The sequence below is a fragment of the Antennarius striatus genome, chromosome 15 (genome assembly GCF_040054535.1).
Source record: "Antennarius striatus isolate MH-2024 chromosome 15, ASM4005453v1, whole genome shotgun sequence".
Lineage (NCBI taxonomy): Eukaryota > Metazoa > Chordata > Actinopteri > Lophiiformes > Antennariidae > Antennarius > Antennarius striatus.
This window is the reverse complement of record NC_090790.1, coordinates 18822708-18848932: the sequence shown is the minus strand read 5'-3', so window position 1 is coordinate 18848932 and position 26225 is coordinate 18822708. Positions and strand designations below refer to the sequence as shown.

Sequence of the window (26225 nt, the reverse complement as noted above, 5' to 3'; positions counted from 1 at the left end):
TCACCTGATCTAAAACTTGCCCACCTCATGGTTTGAGATTTACAGGTGCTGGCAGGACAAAACCAGGTTGTTTTCCCTTGTTTTCAGTCTCTATGCTAAGCTACATCTATCAACATGAGTGGCATCGATCTTCTTATCAAAGTCTTATCGAGAATCGTCCAAACTATTCCTCTCACGCACACCATTCAGAGGCTATTAATGCCAGGAGCAAACACTGCTCACATCACAGAAAACAACATTTAATAAACTACAACAAGATGAGCATGTAAGCAAAGACTAAAAGCTTTTATTTGATTTTATTTATGCCTTTATGGGATTCCTGCGCTCATTAGCAGCAGCAGCAGAGCTCAGCCGAGACCATTCTGGTTCTCGGGAGTAGGAACAAATGCATTTGGAGAAGAGAGGCGCTGGCAGGCCTGCTGATGGTCCTCAGAGGCAAAACAAATGACTTTCATTGAGCACATGGAAAACAGACAGCACTCATACAAATGCTTGAAAATGGAGGCAAGACAAGGGATGGAAAACACTCTCTTTGTCCCTTCAGAAGCGTCTCGTCAAAGCCCTGAGGTCTGCTTTTGGTTTTAGCCCAGAGACAATGACGTAAAACTTTTCAGTTCAGTTTAGTTTGATCAACTTTTAATATAAACTCAACTAAACATCATGAAGTAACAGTCTCAACACAGAATAATAGTCATAGTTGACATTCATTTGGATTTAAAAAAAAAGTGACGCATTTGGAACCATTAATCTTACAGATTTTCACAGAATACACACCTTCCTTTCAAATCTATTCCTGCTAGATGGCAATTTACCAGAATGCAAAGCAATAAAAATGCTTGCTTTGGTAAACTGGTCTAATGGCCAAGGCGGTTGACTTCAATCCCATTTTGATTCATTTTTGATTTGTTGAGCTGCTACTAATGTAGGCTCAGCGTTTTTATAGATCTGGATTCTTCTACTCTTTATAGCGGGACCTGAACTACCCCCAGAGGCCCCCTCCTCTCCGGAACAAATGGACCTGACAATAAAAACCAGTTTAAACGTAGAATAAAGCAGTTTTATGTAGACGTCTTTTGCAGGACGTCTGGGAGGACTGTGAGTCAAGCTAATGTCATCTTAGCTTGTTTCTCCGATAACTTAAGAGCGAGTCATAAACTATCATTGCACTTTGTGACACTTAACGAACAGCAAATTACATTACGAGCTAGCAGCGCCAGAGCTGCACCTCTGAAGGCTTTGAGACGTTATCTGTGCTCATAAATCACACCGAGACGTTTCTGCTAGTGACAGTCATGCAGTCAGCTCTTTCTAAAGGGATTCCAGCCTGAATGGCAGCAGTTAGACCTGAATTTTGGCCGCGGTCCTTTATTTATTGGATGGCAAAATGGTCACCATAAAGCAGTGGTGTCCAGCGGTAAAGATCAGTGGAGGAGCTGCTTTCTCGTGTGAGTGACAAGAACGATTGTAAAGGCGGCCTCTTGCTTTTGTGAGGGAGCTGAGGAATTTCAGTCCACGTGCTCGATTACAAGTCCTTCCTCCTTGTAGTATTTCAGTGCTGTTCGCTATTTGTGGAGCTTTGATTCTAAAGCAGAGGCCTGGATTGACGAAGGAAGACCTTGACTGTCTGAATTATTCTTATCCAGCAGGAACTAGTTTTTAACTGAATAAAGACTAAATCTTTTTGACTTGCTTGCTTCAGCTGGACTGAAACCCTATGACCCTGTGTTTGGTCCCTCTTCCTGAAAGTAACTCAAGTACAGTCACACCTTGAGATACGAGTTATTTCAGATACAAGGTGTTGCTCTGTCCATATTTTTGTTTGACATAATGAGCGAAAAGATATGAGTCGTGATTCGTAGCACCAACACTAGTTGGCGGATGGATACAACATCAGTGAGACCGGATCTCGTTCTTGTTGGAGTAAAGACGTCGCTCGTGTGTTCTTCTGACTTCGGTGTTTCTTTTCATTCTTTTTCATTGTTTATGTAACTTGTATATAATTAATTATACACAGGTAAAGTCTGCATGTCTATGGTTGATGAAACATGTTTCTTTCTTCATAATTTATGGGGTTTGGGGCTTTTTAAAAAATTTTTGGAAGAACGATTTCAATAGATTGTTCCCTTTCATTATGAATCCAAGAAAATGTTCAACTGGAACTTCAAAATTTTCAAATAAATAAAATGCTATTATGGTCTAGAAACGTCCTGTTACAAAAATTCCCTCTCTTCCAATGAGCCTGAACTGAAAGCGCCACCATAAATATGGAAAGAATAGAAATTCATGATCATTAAAATTTGCACGTTTATAATAAAACGTGTGTCTGTTTGTGTGAGTTTAATCAAGAGAAGAGTTTGAATTTTACTCCAGGAATAAAATGTGACTTATTGATGGCTCTTGTTGGTTCGTCCACCTTCACCTACGACGGGTGAACGGATGAAGTTCCGTCGACGGTCACGAGTGTGTCTGAGCTGAGATGGTATTGATTAGCGTGTTCATACTGGAAGGAGCTGCTGACAATTACTTAAGAGGGATTCAGGCTGACCCAGTTCACTCACACCTCGCTGACCTTGTTTTGAGCTCACACCGAGGTTTGTCCTCACACACAGTCTGTGGTATCTTAACGCTAACCTGGTTAGCGTCCCTACAGCTAAGCTCAGTTGAACCATCCTGAGCCATCCTGTCATCGCATAGGTATCCATGGAAACAGACCAGAAACAAGGCCTCATAGACGTCAAAAGGATATGCTAAGAGCTGTGCTAAGATAGCTCCATTAGATGTTTTAGAACATGTAATGCTAAAGGCTTGAGCTACCAGAAATGGCCTCATCAGAAGTAGACATGGGAGCAGAGAGAACAGGGGGTCAGGAGGTTGACTCTTTGCACCAGATGAGCTTTAATGGAGCTAATGTCTAGCGTTTGGCAGACTGGGCGGTCTGGTAATATCTCTGGTGTTGACTCTGGCTGCTTTACTGGTGCGTTGAGTTCACCCCAGCCAACGTGGATCAGAGCAGAAGCTGCTCTGTAAGTATTTTAGCGCCATGGAGCCGTCCGTACACACAGCAATGTTTTTGTCTTGTCTCAGCTACTTTCATGCTAGCTCTTGTGTTCTGGCGTCCATCCTGTCTTATTGGATGGCGATGAGGCCCTCCAGGTCATGTGGCCCCTGCTGTTTTTTTGTTTTGTTTTGTTTTTTCCTCAGGCTTGGCGTCTTTTCATCAGGGTGGATTTGTTTAACAAGGGAGGGTGTCATTTTGGGTTACAGTTCAATAAAGGCATTATAACTATCTAAGAATGTATTTACACATACAGGATACAGATAAACCTCACATTGTTAACCGGTGTATAATCAAATCTTTTTTTTAATTTTTTGACAAAAATCAGTCAAAAATCACAAATGTATCACAAAAACTTGCTCTTTAATTAAAACATAAATAAAGAGAATGGTTTCTCAAATTGGTACTACGAGTTTAAAGTTAATACTTTCGCTGGATCCACTTAACTACATTAAAACCTCGTGAACCAGGTAGCATTGATAACCAGTCTGGAGCTGGTCTGAAACCAGCCATTAAGGAGCGATGGTAATCAGTGTGAGTATTGATCGGGTGTTTAGCTGTCCTCCTGCAGCCCCCCCCGAGGTGTTTCTGTAGCTCCACCGGTGAGAGCCCCCTCCCTGTCTGAACAGTTGACCGGCGTCTAATGGAGTGTGGGGGCGGTCTGACTGTTAAACCAAGGTGAACCATTTAGCTGAGCATGACCCACGTACATCTAGTTTCAGTGGGCGATGCTGCACATAAAGGTCTATATGAGACCCGCAGGGAGCCCCTCCCTTGCTGATTCCTGTAGCTAATGCTTAAAGTAATGACCTTAATGACCTCAGACTTAAACTTCCGTTTGCAGTGTTGTGCATGTGCTTCCATTTGCAGATGCTTTACGAACATCACACTGTTGTGTGGATTATGTTGCTGATGCTAACGCTAGACATAGTAATGTTAAAATATTATGCAAAGCTTCATTTCTTAGACTTGTTTGTTCCATTTGTCCATCCTGACACTAAACCAGGTCCATGAATGTCACATGAGAAGGTTGGTGGCACCCAGTTGTCTGTAGCGCTAGTTAGCTTAGCACAAAGACCAGCCACTGGGAAACCTGCTCTGTCCAAACATAATAAAATTTGCCCACAAGCATTGTCTAAAGCTTTCTAGTTAACATCTGCTTTGTTTAATGTATACCAAAAAAAAAAAGATGTAAATGCAATAGTTTGCATGCATCTTTATTTAACTTGTTCCTGCTTGGTTTGATCAGACTTTCAGGGATGAGATCAACTGCTGTCTGAGGCCATGAATAAACCATGTATGTATTACTTGTTTTAATACAAACTTCTATTGTCAGGTAATTATTGAGCAGATAATTAAAAGGGCAGAGGAGAGAAACGTCTTCAGATTTTGTCGATAAAGTAATACTTTTTAAAAGCATTAAATTGCCTTTCAGTGGGTGTTACGGTGGCGTTCTGGTGGCGTTCTGGTTTCTATCCGACCCGGTGAACCCTCCAGGAACCGTTCCGTCGCGTCAGGACCGAAGGAGTCAAGTTTGGTTGCTGTGCGCTGCTCGGCGCCGTATTATGCAAGCTGTGAAGTGCAGACACACAGAGAGGAAGTGCATTACAGAATGCTGAGCTCAGGGCTTTGGCTGGCGTCCAGGCATACACTCCTGCATGTGCACACACACTCAGCTGAGGGCATACCGATTTTTCCAGCCCTCCTCCTCCTCGTCCTCCTCGAGTCACTCTCTTTCTGTTACGTCAGTAGTTCAGCTGTGGGGCAGGGCTCTGCACAGGATGTGGACTCGTGGTGCGTTCGGGTGTCTGTTTCTATGATTCACTCTCGGAAATTGTCTTGCAGAGCTGCAGCCTGAATCACCACATATGCAGGAAAACACCTACTTGTCTCATAGAGTGTGTGTGTGTGTGTGGGTGTGTGTCACCCATGTGCTGTGTGTCACATGTACGGGAACATTTGAGCAACACTGCACTTAAATCTCCCAGCATGCATATCTCTGATTATGATTTGTGCACATGTTCAGGTTTACACAGCGGACCAACGTACAGCATATCCAGCCCTGACAGATTGAACGTCCTGCTGCTAACACTGATAACCATAGACATTCCTTTTCTGTCTCTTGAAAACTTATGACAGTAATACATTTTGAAATTTATTTTAAAAAATCTTTTAGATCGTGAAATTCAATCATTTTTATGCGAAAAGTCCTTTTTAACTTTCGCTTTTCAAAGGATTATTGGACCATTTTCTCTCAATTTCCATCCAATTATACAGAAACTGTCAGATTCTGATGAATCCTGTTAGAACAACCCAAATAAATTTCAGAGTGGATCTGAATAAATTCAGGATAAATTTGACACTTTTTCAGAAATTGACAGATGTCTAACTTTTATTATCAGTGTGTCTTGCTAATTAGTTTTATGCTTTATATTAGCTCTTATTAGCATTTAGCCTCCCATCTTACGTCATTGACGTCAGCCTGTTCTTATTTTTTTTACAATCATTATCTGGTTCCCGCATATTTTCCATCCCTGTTTTCAGGTCCTCCAGCGTGCAGCGCTGTGAATTAAACATCTCATGACTTTGAATAAAGTTTATTCTGATACTCTGGCGTTCTAAAGAACCAGTTGTCCTCTGCATTCAAATTGAAACAGGACATTTACAGCGAGCGAACACCGATGATAAACCCTGTTATCGCTGGGAATAAGTCAGACAGTCCGTCTGTGGCCGGTCATTGCTGAAGAATTCTGGTCATCACATATTTCCTACTGGTTTTAGGCAGCTTTTAATCTGCAGACGGTGTTTTAAAATCTATTTTAGTCATGTGATGAGCCTCTTCCTGGTTGTGTGTGGTTTGTAACCTCTTCAGCCAATCAGAAAGCCTTTCCATCAGGGTTTATTTAGTCAGATTGTGATAACTTAACATGCAGAAGAAAGAAATCCCCTCCACAAACATGCATTATATATAAACGGGTATATAATGTATGTTTGTGGAGGTGTCATGTGCCGTCAGCTGGAGGCGATCCGGTCCGGGCTTTGGGTGTCGAAGGCAAAGCGACGGGTTGTTGTGGAAGGGAAATGAGAAGGAAATGAGAATATTTGCCCTTACCTCCCGGTCTGTTCACTTCTTTTTCTTCCTCTTTTTCTGTCCCCCTCCCTTTCTTTTCACCTCTCCATCAGATTATAGCGATCTGTTTTTTGTCCTAAGGAATAAGATAAATAATATGCAAACATGACCGACAGGATCATAAATATCCCTCAGTTGTGTTTAATGAAACGCTAAACCTGGTAAAGGATATTTAGTGTCACGTTTAAATTTAAAATCTCGCCTGAAAGCTTCGAACCCGTGGCTCCAATCAGTGAACTTTGTCATTCTGAATTTTTCTTTATTCCAGAATTTTATTTGACGACACATGTGTCAAACTTAAGGCCCGGGGGCCAAATGTGGCCCTCCACATCATTTTATGTGGCCCGTGAGAGCATGAAAGGTCGAGTGTCTAAAAATAAATCAAAAACTACACTTCCTACAATGCAGTAATTCAGCCCATTTTAACTCTGACAAAAATATTTTGATCAAAGTTAATGTCTTAACTTGTGTTTGATGTTATTTTTGTTCATTGATAGTTTGATCCTTGATTGATGGAGTTCTGTGGGTTTAATTACCTGACAAATTAAAAGGATTTATGTTATAACAGAGAAACAAGCAAAAACATATATTCTGTGAAACTTTAATGTTTGTAACTTGAATAAGTAATAAATTCAGAGTTATTTAAAAATTAAGGAGTAGTTACATTTATGTTACGTTTCATGGTGTTACTTTTAGTTACATTTATTAGTTACATCTGGCCCTTTGAGGACAGCCGTTATGCTGATGACACCCTGCTTTACGAGATGGTGGAGACCAAAAAAAGAGCTTAAAGAAACTAAATATTGGTGGACGGAATTAACTAATTTGGATAATTCGGTTTATAGGGAGTCGCTGCCTTCAGAAGTATTGATAATTTCCTGTTTGTCTCCGCAGGGTTCCACCTCAGCGGCACTGTGAGGGAACCCGCCACGCCCTCGGAACCCGAGCTGGTCTGCAACGTTAGCGTTAGCTTCGACCGCTGCAAAATCACGGCGGTAACGTGCGGCTGCGGCAACAAGGACATCTTCTACTGCGCCCACGTGGTGGCGCTGTCGCTGTACAGGGTACGGAAGCCCGAGCAGGTCAAACTACGACTGCCCATCTCGGAGACTCTCTTCCAAATGAACAGAGATCAGCTGCAGAAGTTCGTCCAGTACCTGATCACGGTGCATCACACTGAGGTGCTGCCCACCGCGCAGAAACTGGCCGATGAAATCCTGTCGCAGAACTCCGAGATCAACCAGGTTCACGGTGAGTAGAGTTGGAAAAGTTCAGCCTGTAAATTCTTATTTAACGTCCGGGAGCGTTTGATTTCTTTTCCTGGTCTCGGTGGAGTTAATCCCCCTCTGGAACACGTTTAATACCCCCGATGTTTTCTTCGCTCGTGGTTGTTGTTGCTGATTTTGCAGAGTTTATGGTATTGATCAGTGTTTAAGCTCAAGCAGCACTAATGCTTTCATGCGAAAGCTGAACTTTGTGCTGATGAAGACATTTTTGTTTCTGCGCTTCCCAAGAAAGACACTTTACTTAATTGCAACCAAAAATGTAACTTCAGCCAATATCTGTTCATCACGGCGTCGATGGGACGTTTGTTTTTGTCGTTATTATATTTACTGGTTTTCAGGTTCTATGGAAAGAAAATGAACAAACAGTAGAGCCTCAAGATACCAGTTTGAGATACGAGTTATTTGAGATACGAGTCGTGATTCAGAAAACATCAGTGAGACCGGGTCTCGTTCTGGTTGGTCGAGTAAAGACGTAGCTCGTGTGTTCTCGTGACTTTTTTGTTTCTTTTCATTCTTTAACATTGGGCAATTTGTCTATTGGTTCATAATTTAGGGGGTTCGGGGCTTTTTTTCAAGGATGGAACGCATTAAAATTATTTTAGTTATTTTGAATGGTTAAATGTTATGAATTCAGTCTCGGGATGAATTCAACTCGTATCTCCAGGCTCCTACTGTATTTGGGTTTTACAATTAAATCCAAAGGGAAGAAAATAAATGAATAAATGATCAATAAAAGAAATAAAAATTGAATGTAAGGTGCGTTAATTCAAAAATAACCTGGCTAATATTAGCAGTAACTATAGCTTTTGTCTGTTGGATGCAGGGGCCCCGGATCCGACAGCGGGGGCCAGCGTGGACGACGACAACTGCTGGCATCTGGACGAGGAGCAGGTCCAGGAACAGGTCAAGCTCTTTCTCTCCCAGGGCGGGTACCACGGCTCGGGAAAGCAGCTCAACTTACTGTTCAGCAAGGTAACGCTGTCACCCCCACCCCCGATCGCCCCCGCCGCCATCACTCCCTTCCTCTTACCCACAATCCTCTCTGCAGGTGAGAGAAATGCTGAAGATGAGGGACTCCAACGGGGCGCGAATGCTGACGCTGATCACGGAGCAGTTCATGGGCGACCCCCGCCTGGCGCTGTGGAGGCAACAGGGAACCACCATGACGGACAAGTACAGGCAGCTGTGGGATGAACTAGGTAAACAGAGCACGAAAAGCCCCACCGGGGGGGGGGGGGTGAGGGGGCAGTTAGCTGCTAACTGCTGCTAATGATTTTTAAATCTACCGTAAAACGTCATCAGAACGTCTCACGGGTCCGGCGCCACCTATAGGGTGAGGTCAGTTATTACTCTACTAACTTCTTAACTCACACCTGTGTAGTGTTGACACTGAAGGTGCTGTAGCCCCGCCCCTAACAGGTGATACACAGGTGTGGGAACGGCCGTCGGAAAAAAACCTTTTTAAAATAAGTCGAACTTCCCTCCTGACCGAACCATCTCCTCCTGGCTCCGCCCCTCTTCCTCCTCCTCTTCCTCCTCTGTTTTTGTTTCTTCGCCCAACAACTGTCGAGTCTTGCTCCGCGTTTCGTCACTCGCGTCTGAAGTCGCCTCGGCGCTCCGTTTTCCCTCCTAGTTGTTGTCCTTGAAGCAGCCCGAACAAAGAGACGGGAGGATAAAGCCTCCTTCCTTCTCTCCCCTCCCCCCACCCTCATCCGCCTGCATCCACCCCCCCACCCCACACACACACACACACACACACACACACACACACACACCCTCCATCCCTTCTCTCACCTCTCCTCCCCATCTTCCCTTTTTTCCTCACTTCACTTCATCTCCTTTTCTTCTCCTCTTCTCATTTTGTCATCTGTCACGTGTTATTTATCTCTCCCACGCGCTCATTGTTCCTCCGTCACCTTCTCCAATCTGCATTCGGCGCCGGCGGCGCAGGTGATCTCCACTCGCATCTGCACGCTCGTCCGACGGCGCCGCAGCAATTAATCAACCCATCGTCACAAAAATTAATCAGCAGCCATTATTCTAATCAGAAAAACAGCAATTATTCTCCCGTTTGCTTTTGTGTCGCTGGGAGCCGAACGTTGGAGATGTTTGACATCACCTCGCGCTCCGACAACACAATGACGATCGTTTTCACTGTTTTACGAACAAAAGGAAACGTAATCGATAATGAAAGGAATCGTTTGTCGGCCGTTTATGTAAAGAAAAACATGCGTTGTCGGATTTATGAACAGCCTTCAGGTGTTTATCACCTGAGCGACGCGTCGGTTCCATGCAGGCGCTGAGCAGGATTTATTTCATGCTTTTATACAGTATATCTCAGTGAATAATACGTGTTGAAAGCGTCACGTTAGATGGAAAATATACTGTATTTTCTGCACTATACGGCGCACCTAAAAACCTTTAATTTTCTCAAAAAGCGACAGTGTGCCTTATAATCCAGTGGGCCTTATATGGGAAAAAAAAAACAGTTTTAAACTACGTCGTTCATTTAAGGTTCGCCTTATAGTGTGGAAAATAATGTAATTACCAGAATGTGAAATCAAATTTTTATGAGACTTAAAGTCCTCTCCTACCCATTAAAAAAAAGATTTCATCCCAATCTGTCTGGATCCGTCATGATAAAATCGAAATATTAAAAGAATAAAGCTTCAAATTTACAAATTTTGACACTCTGACCGCTGAAGCGCCTTCAGTATTCCATCTCTTCTTTCTAAAAAGTGAAGAGTTCCTAATCCTGGGATGTATTGCGATTGTTTTCCATCTTTTTTTCTTCCCGGTGAATGTCGGGACCGGGACTGCTTTTTATTCCCACTCCGTCGAGACGAGTTCACAAACCTCCCTGACTTCTAAATAATAAACTGAATAAATTTTCAGGACGAAAATATATCATTCATTGCTTCATTATTCCTCCCTCCTTCGTATCTTAAGCAGGTGATAATGAACTCGTTCTGCGGCGGCAGAAATGCTAATATTCCTGGCTCTAATCAGCGTTTCGCTGCGGGACAGGAGGGTGTGAGCTCGTATCTCTCCGTGTGTTTTCCTGCAGGCGCCCTGTGGATGTGCATCGTGCTCAACCCCCACTACAAACCCGAGCAAAAGGGCTTCTGGCTGCGGCAGCTCCGCCGCTGGAACGGCGTGGACGTCTGCCCCTTGGAGGACGGGAACCACGTCAGCGAGCTGAGCAACCTGACCAACGCTCTGCCCCAGGGGCCCCCCGGCGACCCCGGTGAGGCGCCGCCCTCAGGAGCTTTTTTCTTTTTCTTTCCTCCTGCAGCTTCTCTCCCCCCCCCCCTCTTTTAATCAACTCTCCCTCCTTCCATCTCCGTGCCTGCAGGCCTTATTACCTTCTTTTGCCGCCGCTAATAGAATGAGTCTAATAACACCGTTGCAGCTTTTTCCCACTAAATCAGGAGAATACAGACACACGAATGTTTCTTTCAGCTGCTAATAAAACTATCCGTCCTCCACTGCGGCTGTTTTCCCCTTAACGTCCCTTCATCTGTTGTGTTATCGACGTTTTCGGCCGTGACGCCTTCTCACACATTGGACGCCTCGCTGTTTTGTCTCTCAGATCCGCTGACCCGGCCTCACCGGACGGTGTTCACCAGGGCCATCGAGGCCTGCGACCTGCACTGGCAGGACCCCCACCTGCAGCACATCATCACCGAGGACCACTGCACCAACTACTGCCACCATTACAACCTGGACAGCTCGCTGTTCGACGCGCGAGGGTGGCCCCTGTGGCACGGTGAGAGAGGGAAGGAACGGAGGTTCAATTCCTCAAAAAAGAGGCCGGATGTCAAAACTCGTGTCTTCTTCTTCTTCTTTCGTCCCACAGAACACGTCCCGACGGCGTGCGCCCGAGTGGACGCGCTGAGATCACACGGTTACCCCAAAGAAGCGCTCCGATTGGCCATCGCCATCGTCAACACGCTGCGGCGGCAGCAGCAGAAACAGCTGGAGTTCTTCCGAGCGCACAAGAAAGGTAAAGGCGGGATCTAGACGCTAGCCTCGTCACTCCCCCCACAGATGTCTGGGTGGGGGTGATTAACCAGATCCTTGGGGTGGATGAGGGGTGGGGGGGTGGGGTCAGGAGCGATGCATGCAAAATGCATCGCATTACCGCGCCACAAAACGTTCATGATGTCAGACCCGCAGCAAAAAGCCGTCAACTCGGACGCGGCAGCTGGGAAACTCATCGAATCATAATTCGGCAAAAAAATCCTGTAATCGATTAATTTATCCATCAATTTTCTGCCACTTCACCCGGGTTCAGGTCACATTAATTATACCGCTATGAATAATTCAGCAGATGCGATGGAAATGTTAATAAATGTCTGTACTTCATAAATAAGTGTGGCCCTTCTGCTCTTTGCCGTCGTTCTTTGAGTGTTAAGATTTTTAAAAAGGGGATAAAACGTGTGGAACTTAAAGAAACCTGATCGATCGGTTTGATTTGTCGCCTGCAGAGCTTCTCCTGAAGGGCATCACGTCCGTCACCAACCTGGAGGGCTGGGTGGGGCACCCCCTGGACCCCATCGGCACGCTGTTCAGCACACTCATGGAGGCGGGGCGGAGCTGCGAGGACGGCGCCGCGGCACAGCTGGACTTCTCAGGTACAAGGGGGGTGGGGAGACCCAAAGGAACGGTCCACTCCGACCTGGGTGTAGCTTAAGGAACGCCGACGGTAAACGTGGTGAAGTGAGAACGGCGCGAACGCGCTTCCTGCCGCCGACAGATGAGGCGTCGATTTTAAACATTTACTCTGCAGTGATTGCGTTCTTCCCGTCAGAGCTGCAAGGCCCTCGGGTCGCAATCAGCAAGTGATGACACAGATGAGCTGATTGGCCTCCAGTCATCCACCAATAACAGCTCATGAATAAGAAATGTAGCAGGAAAACACTCCAATTAAAACACATTAATTATGCAGGGAGCTCATCCAGAGAAATCTGCTTCCAGATCCAGAAAAGAAAAGAAAGAACGACGGTTTGCTTCTCCTTGGAAGTGAAAGTTTCAGTTATTCGTGTGAGTGTGTATGTGTGTGTGTGTGTGTGTGTGTGTGTGTGTGTGTGTGTGTGTGTGTGTGTTCATCAGGGACCATCAAACCCCCTCGGGATGAACTCTTGAGGTCTGCCAAGGCATCATTAAGCCATTAAAACGCATGATTAGTGTCCCCATGAGGACACACATTCCGAAAAAGAACAAATAGATCAATAGATTCATCAATACTCCACCGCCTCCAGGCTCACCCCCCCTCCCTATGCCCCCCCCCCCCCAGGCTCGCCGGGTTCAGGCCGGAGGACGGAGCGTCCCGTTTCCCCACCGCGGCGCTTCCTGGAGGACGGGGAGTCGCTGGCGTCGCTGGCGGTGGGGACGGCGCTGATCGGGTTGGGCCAGCAGAGGGCGATGCCCGACGGCCTCTACGCCCAGGAGAAGGTGTGTCGCAACGAAGAGCAGCTATTGGCCAGGCTACAGGAAGTGGAGCTGGACGACACAGTGGTGAAGATCTTCCGGAAACAAGCCGTCATCCTGCTAGAGGGTGAGTCAGAATTAGATGTATAAGTATGCGTTTGACTTATAATCACTTATTAATCAATACTAGAATTGATCGGTCCTTTTAAACCTTGGGAAAGTCTTGCTTTTAGATTTATTAGCCTCATTTTGAGTGTTTTATTTGGCCACAGTGGGTCCTTGTGATTCCTTTAAATGCATTTCACTGATCCCCTGACGCTGGCGCCCACACGGGAGGAACCCTTCCTTCACGCTTTAACTCTCTGAGTGTGTGTCGTGTGCTCGACTGTGTGTGTTCTGTGTGGCGCGTCTACATTCACGCTTTGTATGCGTGTCCTTCTGCATTCACTGTGAGCATCCAGAGACTCTAAACGCCCGTGAGAGTCGTGGTTGGAGGATTTTCTGATGGAGCATCTCAGCTTCACGTACAAGAAGATTTATCTGAGCCCAGAACGGATCTGTTGATCTCAGATCTATTTCTGATCACGTCTAAATATGGAATGTTCCACTTTCTGTCAGTGTGAAGCATAAAATAATTAATTTGCTTCCTTGATCATTTCAAGAAGTTGGAAGTAGTCCATCTAAATGTCACCTCTCCTCACTTTTCCCACACTTTCAATCCATTCTCAGGTACAGGTAAACCTCGGATTACGTCATTTGGAGTAACGTAGTTCTAGACTATAATTCTATTTATAAAAAAAAAGTAATAAAAATAAATAAAAATCTCTGCGTTAATCTGATGTAAAAGTTGTCGATCCTCACTGGAGCACCAAATGTGGGTTCATCCGCCGCTGATAGGAGTCCCTTCAGATCTCCGTCAGTGACAACACACCCCGGTGACATCATCAGGCTGGGAGATGATGTCATCACACATCATACATGTTGCTCATGTTACTGCGTGGTTTGATGATCCTTCTGCTTCCTGTCTTCCAGCTGGTCCTTACAGCGGTCTGGGGGAGTTACTCTACAGGGAAAGCGTCCCCATGCACACGTTCGCCAAGTATCTCTTCGCCTCGCTGCTACCTCATGACGCCGAGCTGGCGTACAAAATTGCACTGAGGGCCATGCGGTGAGTACGTCTGGGGGGGTGGGGGGTGTGTGTTGATTTGTTCAGTTTTAGTCGATCCAGGACGGAATCAGACTCCTTGCTGGATGAAACATGGATGTGATCTGAGCAGTAGGCTCCGCCCTCATCACCCCCCCATAGTGGATATCGGGGAGTGGTGAGAATAAATCAATCACCCAAGTAGACAGGATTGTTGAGGAGGTAACAATTAAATGTTATTTTTTAATATAGTGCAGAAAAAAACCCTCTCGGTCTTGTCTTCAGCTGCTTCTTCCTCGTCATGGGTCACGGGGGTTGCTATGGGATAATAATATGATATTATATGTTTTATTCTGATTTATTGTACAGTAACATGATATTATGTGTTTTTAACGGTTTACTGGTGATTTAATGATTACAATATTTGTGGAAAGATGTAAAGTAGAGTAAAATGACGTCAACTTGATATTTATTTTTCTGTGTATTTTTATTTGAAAACCGACATATAATCGAGATAAACGTAACTCCAAACAACTTGGGCCGAGGTTCACCTTTATTAAATATATGTAGTGAACTCATCATCGAAAAGCAAGAAAAGTCTCTTCTTCATCTTCAGTCAACCTGTCAGACCAATCATCATCTACCAAAACCAGGTGTGAATGAAAGCTGCCGCGTGATTGGCTGGACCGGCATTTAAAAAACGTTTGAGGCATCAGTGTGTGGAGTAACACGATGACATTTTAAGATTCACATAAAAATCTACAAGCGTTCTGGACGAGCTGAATGACTCGGGGAACTACAAAGGACTTGGTGCGACTTACTTTAGAGAACAGGAAATGAAAGCTTGAGACAGGAAGTCACTGTTAAATCGTCCGGTCTGCCTCCTCTACCCCTGGTTCGGTTGAAGTGTGAATGAGTGGGATGGATTCGGAGATGGAGAAGGGGGAAGGAGAGGCAGATTTAGGAGCTATCTGGGGCACGGTTTAATGACAAAACCTCCTTTTGCTGGAATATTCACTAAATAATTCAACGCCGCTGAAAATGAGTTTTATAAAATGTGTGAATAATAAATACGCGCTGTTGATTTCCTCCCTGACCGCCACGGGTGCTACGAAACTTTTATTTCCTCTCGCCCAAATTAAACTCCTCTGATCTTTATGATGTGTAAATCTTTATATTTATTTAATGCAAGCCTTGAATCACAAACAGGGAATATAAAACTAGATTTTTTTAAATCCAAAGAAAATAAATCCACCTGAATTCAGGAGTTGAAGAGGAAGATTTGATCCCATCTTCACCGTCGTGAAACGTTCTACCTGGATTTTATTTACCACCATTGAAATGTCGTTGTTGTTGTTGCTAGGTTACCGGTGCTGGAGTCCACGGGCCCCTCCAGTGACCTGTCTCGACCTCATCACATCGTGTCGGTGGTGCCCAACCGCCTCCCTCGCTGGTTCACCCTCAGCCACATAGAGACCCAGCAGTGTGAACTGGCGTCCACCATGCTCACCGCCGCCAAAGGTGCGTCTCACACCCGGACCCGAACGTCTTCATCGCCCTTCTGCTGTTGTTTTCCTTGCTGACGGGTGTTTCCTTTGTGTCGTGTCACCAGGCGACGCCCGCAGACTAGAAACAGTGTTAGAGTCCATCCAGAAGAACATCCATTCCGCGTCTCATATCTTCAAACTGGCCCAGGATGCCTTCAAAATCGCCACGCTGATGGACAGCCTGCCCGACATCACGCTGCTCAAGGTGTCCCTGGAGCTGGGTCTTCAGGTAAACCCCCCCCCCCCTCCACCTTCATCACGTGTGGTGGAACGCAGGTTCAGAGCTTAACCAGGTGTCCCCCGACAGGTGATGAGGATGACGCTGTCCACCTTGAACTGGAGGAGGAGGGAGATGGTGCGATGGCTGGTCACCTGCGCCACTGAGGCCGGTGAGTTCCTGGTTGTTGTAGGAACATGAAACCATCAGACGTCTGGTGACACATACAGGAGATGGCGACGCTTTGGTTTCTGCTGCTGACGCGAATTGACGTGACTGCAGGTCACATGGCCACAAAGTGGGAAAATGTTCTCTGATTCTTAATTTAAATTATCCCGAGAAACTCCAGTAAAAATACCAACTTGTTTTAAGATAAATGCATTTAAAGGACATCTCATAACTTAAATAGGATTATTCTGATCAACTATTAAACAGCCTGAGGTCCACTTGAACATGGATGCACAGGTGAACCTTTTTTTTTTTTAAACCGACGTTTAATCGAGAACGACGTAAGCCAAAGTTTGTCTTCTATTGCTACTAGTTAGTAACTACAGCTGATAGCTGTAGTCAAGTTAGACGGTCAATATTTGGTTTTGAAATGAAGTGATTAGAAATTCTATAAAATGTTAAGAAGTGTAAAAAAAAAAAAAAAAATCTATCTCCGGTAAAAATTAATTTTCCCTGGAGATTTTAGTGCGCAGGGGAGACAAAATTCCAGAGTGACAGCGAGGTTCATAGGGAACCAATCTAAATGCTAATGGTATCATTATTCTATAGCCATTACATCCTGCAGTCTGCATTTACTTCCACAGGACTCCAGTAACTGTAGTCAGTTACTTTCCCCTTCTTGATGTCGCCTCAAGCTGATATAAACACGCCTGAATGGCTTCCAGATATACGGACATACACTGGGGGAGGGGGGGGGGGGGCTCAGCTCCCAGCGGGAGGGACGGAAGGGCAAAGGAATGACTGGCAAGGTAGTAATTATGGAATATTGTGGGCTTCGGGGTGATTAAGTGAGCCTTGAATAGTGAAACTGATTTCTTTCAAGTGGACAGGAAGCTAGGTTGAGGTCTGTCGGGGTGGGGGGGAAACCCTGCCCCCGTTGATTTCTTGTGAATGCAGGGGAGTGACAAGGAGTCCCTGTTTCTGGTAGCAGGGTTTGAATGGACTCATTGAGGAGACGCCAGTTGGTGAACCAGACCGAGGCCGACCGTTATAATGTCAGAGAATTAGACCATCCGGTCGGATCGTCCGGCGATTTCTAACAGTTCAAGTAAAAACGTTCAGAGTTAAGGTTTCATTCTGGACCAGTTGGTGAAAGATTAAGATTGAACTAGAAAGTTTTTTAGTTTCCTGATTGTGGATCTTTGGTGCTTTTCTACCAATTAAAATCAAAAATTGGCCCAAAAAAAACATCATAATTATATCATTTTTGAAAAACAATCGTAATTTCTTCAGTAAATAGTCTTATTATTTTGGGACTACTTTCAGCGGCGTAGTAATACACAGTACTTTATTACTGTAGTTAGATCTCGCTGTCAACTATTCAGGTTCATCTCAGATGAGTCTGTCTCGTATTCAGATTCAAACAGTTAAGGGGTAGAAACTCGGGGGTCCTAAACACGGGACCCTGTGGAACGCCGGTGAAACGCTCTCCGTGGTTCGGCTAACATTTCTTCTTCTCTTCTAGGTGTGTTCGCACTGGACAGCATCATGCAGAGCTGGTTCACCCTGTTCACGCCCACCGAGGCCACCAGCGTGGTGGCGAGCACCGTCATGTCCAACAGTACCATCGTGCGCCTGCACCTGGACTGCCACCAGCAGGAGAACCTGGCCAACTCCGCCCGCACCCTGGCGCTGCAGTGCGCCCTGAAGGACCCTCAGAACTGCGCCCTGTCGGCGCTGACGCTCTGCGAGAAGGACCACATCGCCTTCGAGACGGCCTACCAGATCGTGCTGGACGCCGCCGCCACGGGGATGAACTACACGCAGCTGTTTACAATCGCGCGGTACATGGAGCACCGCGGCTACCCCATGAGGGCGTACAAACTGGCCACGTTAGCCATGACCCACCTGAACCTCAGCTACAACCAGGACACACACCCCGCCATCAACGACGTGCTCTGGGCGTGCGCCCTCAGCCACTCTCTGGGGAAGAATGAGCTGGCGTCCGTCATCCCCCTAGTGGTGAAAAGCGTGAAGTGCGCCACGGTCTTATCGGATATTTTGCGGCGGTGCACTTTGACCACGCCGGGCATGGTGGTGCTGCACAGTCGCAGGAACTCCGGGAAGCTGATGCCTCTGGACAAGGCGCCGCTCAGGCAGCTGCTGGACGCCACCATCGGGGCCTACATCAACACCACGCACTCGCGCCTGACGCACATCAGCCCGCGCCACTACAGCGAGTTCATCGAGTTCCTCAGCAAAGCCAGGGAGACGTTCCTGATGGCGCACGACGGACACATCCAGTTCACGCAGTTCATCGACAACCTGAAGCAGATCTACAAGGGCAAGAAGAAGCTGATGATGCTCGTCCGCGAGCGATTCGGTTGATGCCTCCCACCCCGACGCCAGCTTTTACTTGAGTCTCCTGATATATCCTTTCTGACTTGAAACGAAAATCCTCCCGGGAAAACAAGCCGCGCATTTTCTTCCTGCGATTCGGTGCCGAATACGACGTCCTGAAGGCAAATCACGAGAACCAAACACGGCGGGTTTCAGTTTCAGCGGCGAAACGAAACTAAAACCGAAAACATTTCAGTTCATTCAAGACGCCAACTGTGACTAAATCCAGTTACGTTTCATTTTCTGGCACCAAAAATTTGTCCACCGGACGCTCCACGCATTGGATGGCGCAACTCGGCTGCTCCGTCAGGGAGGCGGAGCTTGAGGGCGTGGTTTAAAGTTGAATGTCTGGTCAGGGCGGAGCCAGAGGACGCTCTGCTGCAGGCCCACTGTGGTCCTGGTGTACAAGTCGGCGATCCGATCTGGGCACGCGGGCCAAAGAACGACGGAACCGGCTAGTGGGTGGTTCCCTCGTGTGTGGGCGTGGCTTAAATCGAATATGCAAATCAGTAAAATGTTCCATGTCTGGATGTGAGACCATCAGACCTGCATTCAAGATGTTCTATCTCATAAATCTGACGTGGAATCAGTGAAATAAAAGCAAACGAAAGCCTGATGCCTGAGAAAAGAAAAAAAACGTGAAAAATTAGACATTTAGTCGACCAAATGTAAAATTTGATAAATTAAAAGATGATGGGATTGAAATGTGATTTAGGGTAAACTTTCACTTAAACCATAAAATCCACAGCTGGTCCTGGTGTGTACAAAGAGAAAACTGTCGATTGGTGGATGTTTGTGTTTCCCTTTACATGAATGAAAGCGAGAGAGTTTTACAGACTTTAACTAAACTGTATCGTCCAGTGGCAAAATGTCACCTTGCACTCCTTCCCTCAGCTTCACTATCAGCCTCAAAGAGAAGAGAAACGGCTTTAAACCAAATGGAACAACTCCATCTGAAGTACCTCTTAAAAAAAAAAAAAAAAAAAAAAAGGAATCCAGCTTTACTCTCCATATCCGCCCCGTGAAGCGAAAAGGAAATTCAGAAATCATTGACTCGGTATTTCTGCCGTACTTCAGGCTGACGCTTCTGGATTCTCGTCGTCTCACAAACTTTCAATTTTGCCTTTTTTTTTTTTTTTTTAACAAAAAAAGAAAAAGGAAACGTTGGCGGCGCTTTCTCTGGAGGAAACTCGGCAACATTCTCAGGGATTTCTCACGAAAAGAAAAAAACAAGACAAAAAAAAAAAAACAAGAAAAGAACAAAAGCATTTTATTGTCCTGTGTATATATGAAAGTATATGTCTGAATATTGAAAAAAAATGTATATGTTAACTAATTTATGACAAAATATTCTATGTAAGGCACAATACTTGAAGTTGCAGTACTTTTGTGGGTTTTGAAACAAAGAGGAAAAAACAAAAAACAACACATATCAGAAGGACTTTGGATGGTCGGCCTCGTGTCGGTCCGGCTCTGCAGGCATGTAATGAACTGCAGAGACGCGGAAAAAAAGTGGCTTTTCTCCCCAACACAGACGTGAATTGAGGATTGTACGAGTCGGAGAGAAAGAGGCGACTGTGTCGGTTGAGGGGCGTCCCGGAACAAAGCCCCGTTTGACACCCGGCCTCCTCCGACATCTCCGCTTTTATGCGAGACAGAACGTCTCTGTATTGTAGATCTGGACTGTTCCACTCTTCTTCTTCTTTTTTTAATTTTTCTTCAGCTTCTTTTTCGGTTTCTAGAATTCCTCACACGAGAACAGCCTTCTTTCTTGCCTTCGTCTTAATGCTTTAAAACAACCAAAATGGGAGTTCCAGCTACCAAACTTTCACTCGCCCGACGACCCTCTTCGGTTACGACCTCTCGGCGTCTTTCGTTTTCGAGCTGAACTTGTCTGTATTCTGTGCTTTAAAAGCTCCGTTCATCTGTTTCCAGTGTTTGTGGCCTCGCTAGAGGCCCCCCGCTAGTAGCTCCTCCGTTCTAGAACGACGCTCCCTCTTATTTATTGCGCTAGGTTAATGATTGTACAACCATGTCGACGTGCTCATGAAGTTGAAACCAAGATTTGATACACTGATCGATTTATTTATGTAACTAAATCACTGTTTTATAAAACTTGTTAATGAATCAAACTTTTTTTGATTAAAAAATTTGTTTTTTCGAGAGAAAATTGTTTTTGTGGGGTTTTTTTTTCCACCAATGATGTAAATATGTAAATATAAAGAGGTTATAAAATATATTTTTCTCCACCTCTAAGTTTATTCATACATGTCAAGGTAAAAGCCACAGAAAGAAAAATTCCCCTCTAAATGATTCTGTTTTCTCTTTTATTTTGATAGTTGTGCTCTTCCTGTTACGTTTGCTGTTCGCTTCCTGTGGTCTCATGATCCGTTTTCTTTCCTTGTTCTGTTTTAATCTGACCCCCGTCTCGTGTTAGTTTATCAATTTATCATCTGTGTTTCTTCTTTTTTAGTATTCCACCCTCCTCTTCCTCTTCCTCTTTGTTCTTCACGTCAGTTTTTCCTTCTGACTTTTCAATCATTCTGTATTTTCTCTTTTCTGCCTGTTTGGAATCCTAAACTGAAGTGTAGTGAGACTAAACAAATGAAATGTTGTCAAGCTTGTAATTTTTACGTCACATGACCTCGGATTCACATTTGAACCATCACACACACACACACACACACACACACACACACACACACACGTATCATGTTGTATCTTCATGCACTTAGCCCTAGATGCCGCCGCTACTTTACTCTTTTTTGGACCTCACACACACCAAACTGGTCTCTGCGTCGATCAGAGCGGCTCCTGTAACCAGGCAGAAGCTTATTTCTGTAACCCCATCTGTGGAACTGGCACGCAAATAAATCTTATCAGCCATCATCATCACCATCATCATCATCACACATGTCCTGTGTGCACCGACCTGTTATTCCACTCAGTGGGTTTATCCACTCTGTCTTCCATCTGTGATGAGAACAGCAAAATGGTTTGTCTCGCCGTTTCAGAATTATTAATAATCTGTGCTATGAAAATATTTCAACGCTAATAGGTGTTTAAAAATGAGTTATAGCAAAGTGAGTTAAAAAGGCTGAGTTCAGACAGGTGCTGTAAACGCTTCCAAATACTGGACCCGCTCTGCATCCTGATCCAGATCAGCCTGAAAAGTCAGTCGACCCTTATTTGTTCCACCTGCACAGAATTTAATGCAGGTGTTGTTGGAAATTTTTTTATATCTCTAGCTGATAAATGTTGGTGATGACTTGTAACTTGCGCTAATTCTTGCTGGTGTGATAAACCTTTCAGATCACGAAATCCCAAAATAAACGGGCTCCTCTGCAGCAGCTGCAAACTTTTAACTATATTAGCGGTACAGGTATTTTAATGAACAGCAGTAATTGAAATTAAAATGAAATGGAATTTAATGAAACATCAAATGTATCTGTGGTCCAAAGTGAACTGAATCGAGACGTTTCACTTTAGTTTATTCTTGTTGCATCAGTGAACAGAAGTTACTTTTACTTTTTTACATTACTTTTATTTTTATTACTAATCTTAATTTTCAGGTGTTCATACTTTATCTCTTGTTGACTCTCTGTTAATGCTTTTGCTGCCATAATAATGGACTTTTCCTTAAGGTGGGGATAATAAAGGAATATCATATTTTAGCTTACCTTAAAACACAACTAAAAAGTAAAGTTAAGAACAGTGATACCACTACTTACGAATGTCTCTACTTTTCGACATTTTCTACTTACGAAATTTCTCAGCAGGACAATGTTACCTCTACTTACGAAAGACATTTCGACTTACGTAATGTACAGACACGGTATCGGCTGATACTTGAATAAAAACACAGTATCGGCTGATTCTCAAATCTTCCACAGGTTCCTGAATGCAGCATTCTCATAGCTGCTCTACCATTGGCTATTACGTCTCTTCCTGGCATTCCATTGGCTAAGAGGGATGCCACTCCACCTCTGTGTGCTGCAAGAGGTGTTTATGGAGTGTCTCGGCATTTGGCACTAGACCCGTGACGTAGTCTGATAGTTTTGCGCAAATATAATAACTTTTTGAGTACGTATTCGCTATGGACTCCAAGAAAGTGACAGAGAAAAGAGGAAAAGAAAAGACGAAAAGTTTTTTTGTCCGTACAAACAAATCAAGAGATGATAGAAAAGCCTGAAAAAGGGATGCGTTTGGTTGATCTCACCAAAGAATATGGCCGTAATGCATCTACAATCACCACGTTATTAAAACAACAGGAAGTTTAAGGAGTTTAAGGCGTCGCGTGGGTGGTTGGAGAAGTTCAGAAGGAGGACTGGAATTCACTCTGTTGTTCATGGTGGGGCAAGAGGGCATGAACCAAAGAGGGCAAAAAACAATGAGTACAGCAGTTAAAAGGTAAATGACCGTCATTATTATTCTTTCTTTTTTTTTTTTACGTTATGCACAACTATCATTTATTGTGTAATAATCTAATCGTAACATGTATTTGTTACATGTTTGGGTGCATTTTTATACTTAATAAAACATTTATGTTGGAATTTTTGTGGGCTTGGAACGGATTAGGGCATTTGCATGGAAAATGCGTCTCTTCTTACGTAATTTTCTACTTATGTAATTTCTTCCGGAACCAATTAATTTCGTAAGTAGAGGCACCACTGTAAAGTGGAAACGTTTTTTTTTAAAAAGCCCAGGCAGAAATAGTCGATAGGACTGAAGAATTGAAGATGCTGGATATAAAAGGACTAAATAATGTAATTTATTACTAAAGGAGGGAGAAAAAGGCAATAAAATACAGTCTGGAGTATTTTTTCTCTCATTTTTGTCTTTATTGATTAAATTTATACGGTATAGTAGGAAATCTGTTCCACACTAGCAATAAAATATTTTTAAAAATTAGTTAGATGATGAAGTGTTTTTCTTACTGCTTTCTAAGAACCTAAACATTTAAAATAATTTTATTATACACACTGAATGTATTAGTAACATGACAAGACGACAGCATGGTGTCATCAGAGTGAATAAATTAAACACACTGTTATTAACGTGATGTGTGTGTGTGTGAACCGGGGCGTGGCCCGGGAGTCTGACCCTGGATCAGCGCCGCTCCGTTTGGAGGTTGGATGAAGCACCTTGGTGCAGATTACTAGACTGCACCAATCATCCATCACGCTCAGGCTTGTCCTTGGAATATATAATGTCATGATAATCTGATCCGGGATGCAAATGAAGGCGCAGCAGGGGCGACTGCGGCGAGGATGGTCCAACCTGCCCCACGACACCAGGGGCCCCCGGCTCCAGATCTGCTGTCAGAGCCCAGATTAGGGTTTTAAAGCAGCGAGGAGTGAAAAGAAGTTTTAGTTCGACCTCTAACATCCGGTGCAGGTAACTGCAGCTCAGGGTTAAAGTGTGACTGTGGATACAAAGATGCGATCAATGGCCGCGTTCCCTTTCAGGTGTGGTTAGATTCATCCTCTGGGGACCATGCATGTTTGAAACACATGGTTGTTGTTTTTTTGTCTGATAAAGCAATAACAGGAAACAATTTGAAAGACAGACAAAGCGAGCGACCCATTGGTTCCATTAGAGTCATTGTGTGTGGGGTTTTTTTAGGACGCCTATGATGTCATTGGAGAGGAAGTGGGAGGGTCTACAGCATCCAAAATGGTACTGAACCATCGTCACTTCGTCTTTCTAGATAGTGCGTGTGTAAAAAAAAAAAAATCAATGCAGCAGTTTTAATGTTGTCTTTTATTGCGGCATTAATTTATTTTATCATTTCAATTACCTGCAGGGTGCAAAGATTGTAGATTTGAACCAAACCTAGACCTTTGATTCTATCAAGATTCATTATATTCCTAACCTTTTCCTGCAGGATGAAAACGTCAACACGCTCTCACCTCAACAAGACTCGCTGTTGGAGTTTTTTAAATTTTTTTATTTTTTTGATTCCTGTAGAAAACCTTCGTATTCACGGCTTTAAAGGGAATCCAAAATGTCACAAAGCTGAAGCGACGGATGTCTATAAAGTTTTCATAAATGTCACAGAGAATGAAACAGCCGACGGTAATTAGGCGTCACCTGAAAGGCCGCCGCTTTGCAGCGACTGGAACACATGGAAACAGGTTCCTGCAGGTGTTTACGTTCAAATTCATTTAATAAATCTGAAATAAATTTAAAATAATGAACATACTCAAGATTAAACTTGAGGAATTACGCTCATGATTGGTTCCACCATCGAACGGTAACAACAGTCCAATCACTGTCAGGCTGGACGCATATCTTTTCCAGTCTCCTAGCAACAGCGCGGGGTCTTCCGCCTGTTGATTGGCATTAGCAAGTGCTGCTGATAGTGAGACTCTTGATCCCCTCGGTGTTAAGTCTGGTCTCCTCACTGGGAGCCTTTTCACATCATGATGTGGTAGAAAGAAAAGGAAAACTCCAGAGTTATTTCATTATTTTATGTTTTCTTGAATACATAATGAGATCAAAACCCTTTAATTACTATACAGATAAATCACAGCTTACGTCGTTCGGAGTTACGTCGTTCTCGATTAAACGTCGGTTTTCAGAAAGAAAATACACAGAAAAATAAAAATCAAGTTGATGTCATTTTCCTCCACAAATATTGGAATCATAAAATCACTAGTAAACTGTTAAAAACACATAATAATCATGTTACTGTACAAGAAATCAGAATAAAGCATATAATATCTTATTATTAGTCCATAGCAACCCCCGTGACCCACAATTAGGAAGAAGCAGCTGGTTTTTTTTGTATTATATTAAAAAATAAAATTTAATTGCTTGTCAGATCAAATAGATTCATATTAACCAAATATTATTAAACTACATTCATGAATAAATTTCAGCACAGAACTGAATGGTTATCTACAGTTTGAAGCGAGGCGTTTCGGGGGTTTCTATTGGCTGATGGCTGATACCTCTGGAGCCTCACACCCCACCCCTACCCCCAGTCAGCTGATGAACCCCCACCTATAAACCCAAACCCAGCTTTCAACTCGTTTCATTCGAGTCCACGTGAGGAAAAAAACGACCTGATTTAATTTTTTTTTTTTTTTAATATCAAAATTGCCCCCCCTTGATAACGTTCGACCTTACTGCAATAATTCCTCACAACGCGTCGAAATCTAATTCCCTGGGAGATGTACGGAAAACTAAAAGGGAATTAAAAATTAATGCATTACAGTTAATTTATATGCCTTTGTTAGATTCCACCTGAGGGCATCTATTACCTTTTATATTGTGTTAAAGTGTAAAGAGAAGTTAATTAATGTGTTTTAACGGGTCAAATCTGCTCCGGCTCTGTGGGGTGTTTAAAGATCGGTGCTAATGTTTGACTGTGTAATTACCTGTTAAGGTGATTTTCCTCTTCGGTGCACAGTCGGGTCGGATGTAATCCGATCTGGTTCAGCTGCATCTTAATGCGTGTTTTCACCTGTCCAGTCCAGAAAGCGGGTTTCCATCAAGTCACCAAAGAAATTTCAGGGTTCCTATGATTAAGAGGAAAAGATTCAAATTTAATTCTCACTTGTGTCGGCATCAGGCGTCCAAAGAGAGATCTGGATCCTCCAGATTTTAATATTTGGCTGTGATAAACTTAAATTCTGGACTGTGACTTAGACCGAGGCCTGAATGAATCTGAAGCCTCGTCTCGACCCGAGGATGAGAGGATGGTGTGTTTTCTGTCTCCCGCGGTAACCTGTCACTCCTCACGTTCCTCCACCTGAGTGGAGTGTCATCCACGGCTTGAGGAGCAGGGATAAAACAAGGCTTTGGTGTCACCTTGTCAAACGTGGAGAGGCAGAGGCG

At 44.1% G+C, this 26225-nt stretch overlaps 1 protein-coding gene across 1 annotated transcript in view; it reads left to right on the top strand.

Moving 5' to 3' along the window:
* LOC137608534 (zinc finger SWIM domain-containing protein 6-like) overlaps nt 1-20825 on the top strand; it is a 32428-nt gene extending 11603 nt beyond the window's left edge. The window contains exons 2-14 of the mRNA XM_068334983.1: nt 7080-7436; nt 8295-8443; nt 8520-8670; nt 10539-10718; nt 11064-11240; nt 11331-11477; nt 11962-12108; nt 12771-13031; nt 13937-14072; nt 15412-15569; nt 15661-15824; nt 15903-15984; nt 17506-20825. Of these exons, the coding sequence (XP_068191084.1) occupies nt 7080-7436; nt 8295-8443; nt 8520-8670; nt 10539-10718; nt 11064-11240; nt 11331-11477; nt 11962-12108; nt 12771-13031; nt 13937-14072; nt 15412-15569; nt 15661-15824; nt 15903-15984; nt 17506-18368 (2972 nt within the window). The 3' untranslated portion in view covers nt 18369-20825. The remainder of the gene's footprint in view (nt 1-7079; nt 7437-8294; nt 8444-8519; nt 8671-10538; nt 10719-11063; nt 11241-11330; nt 11478-11961; nt 12109-12770; nt 13032-13936; nt 14073-15411; nt 15570-15660; nt 15825-15902; nt 15985-17505) is intronic.
* Nucleotides 20826-26225: the final 5400 nt, after the last annotated feature.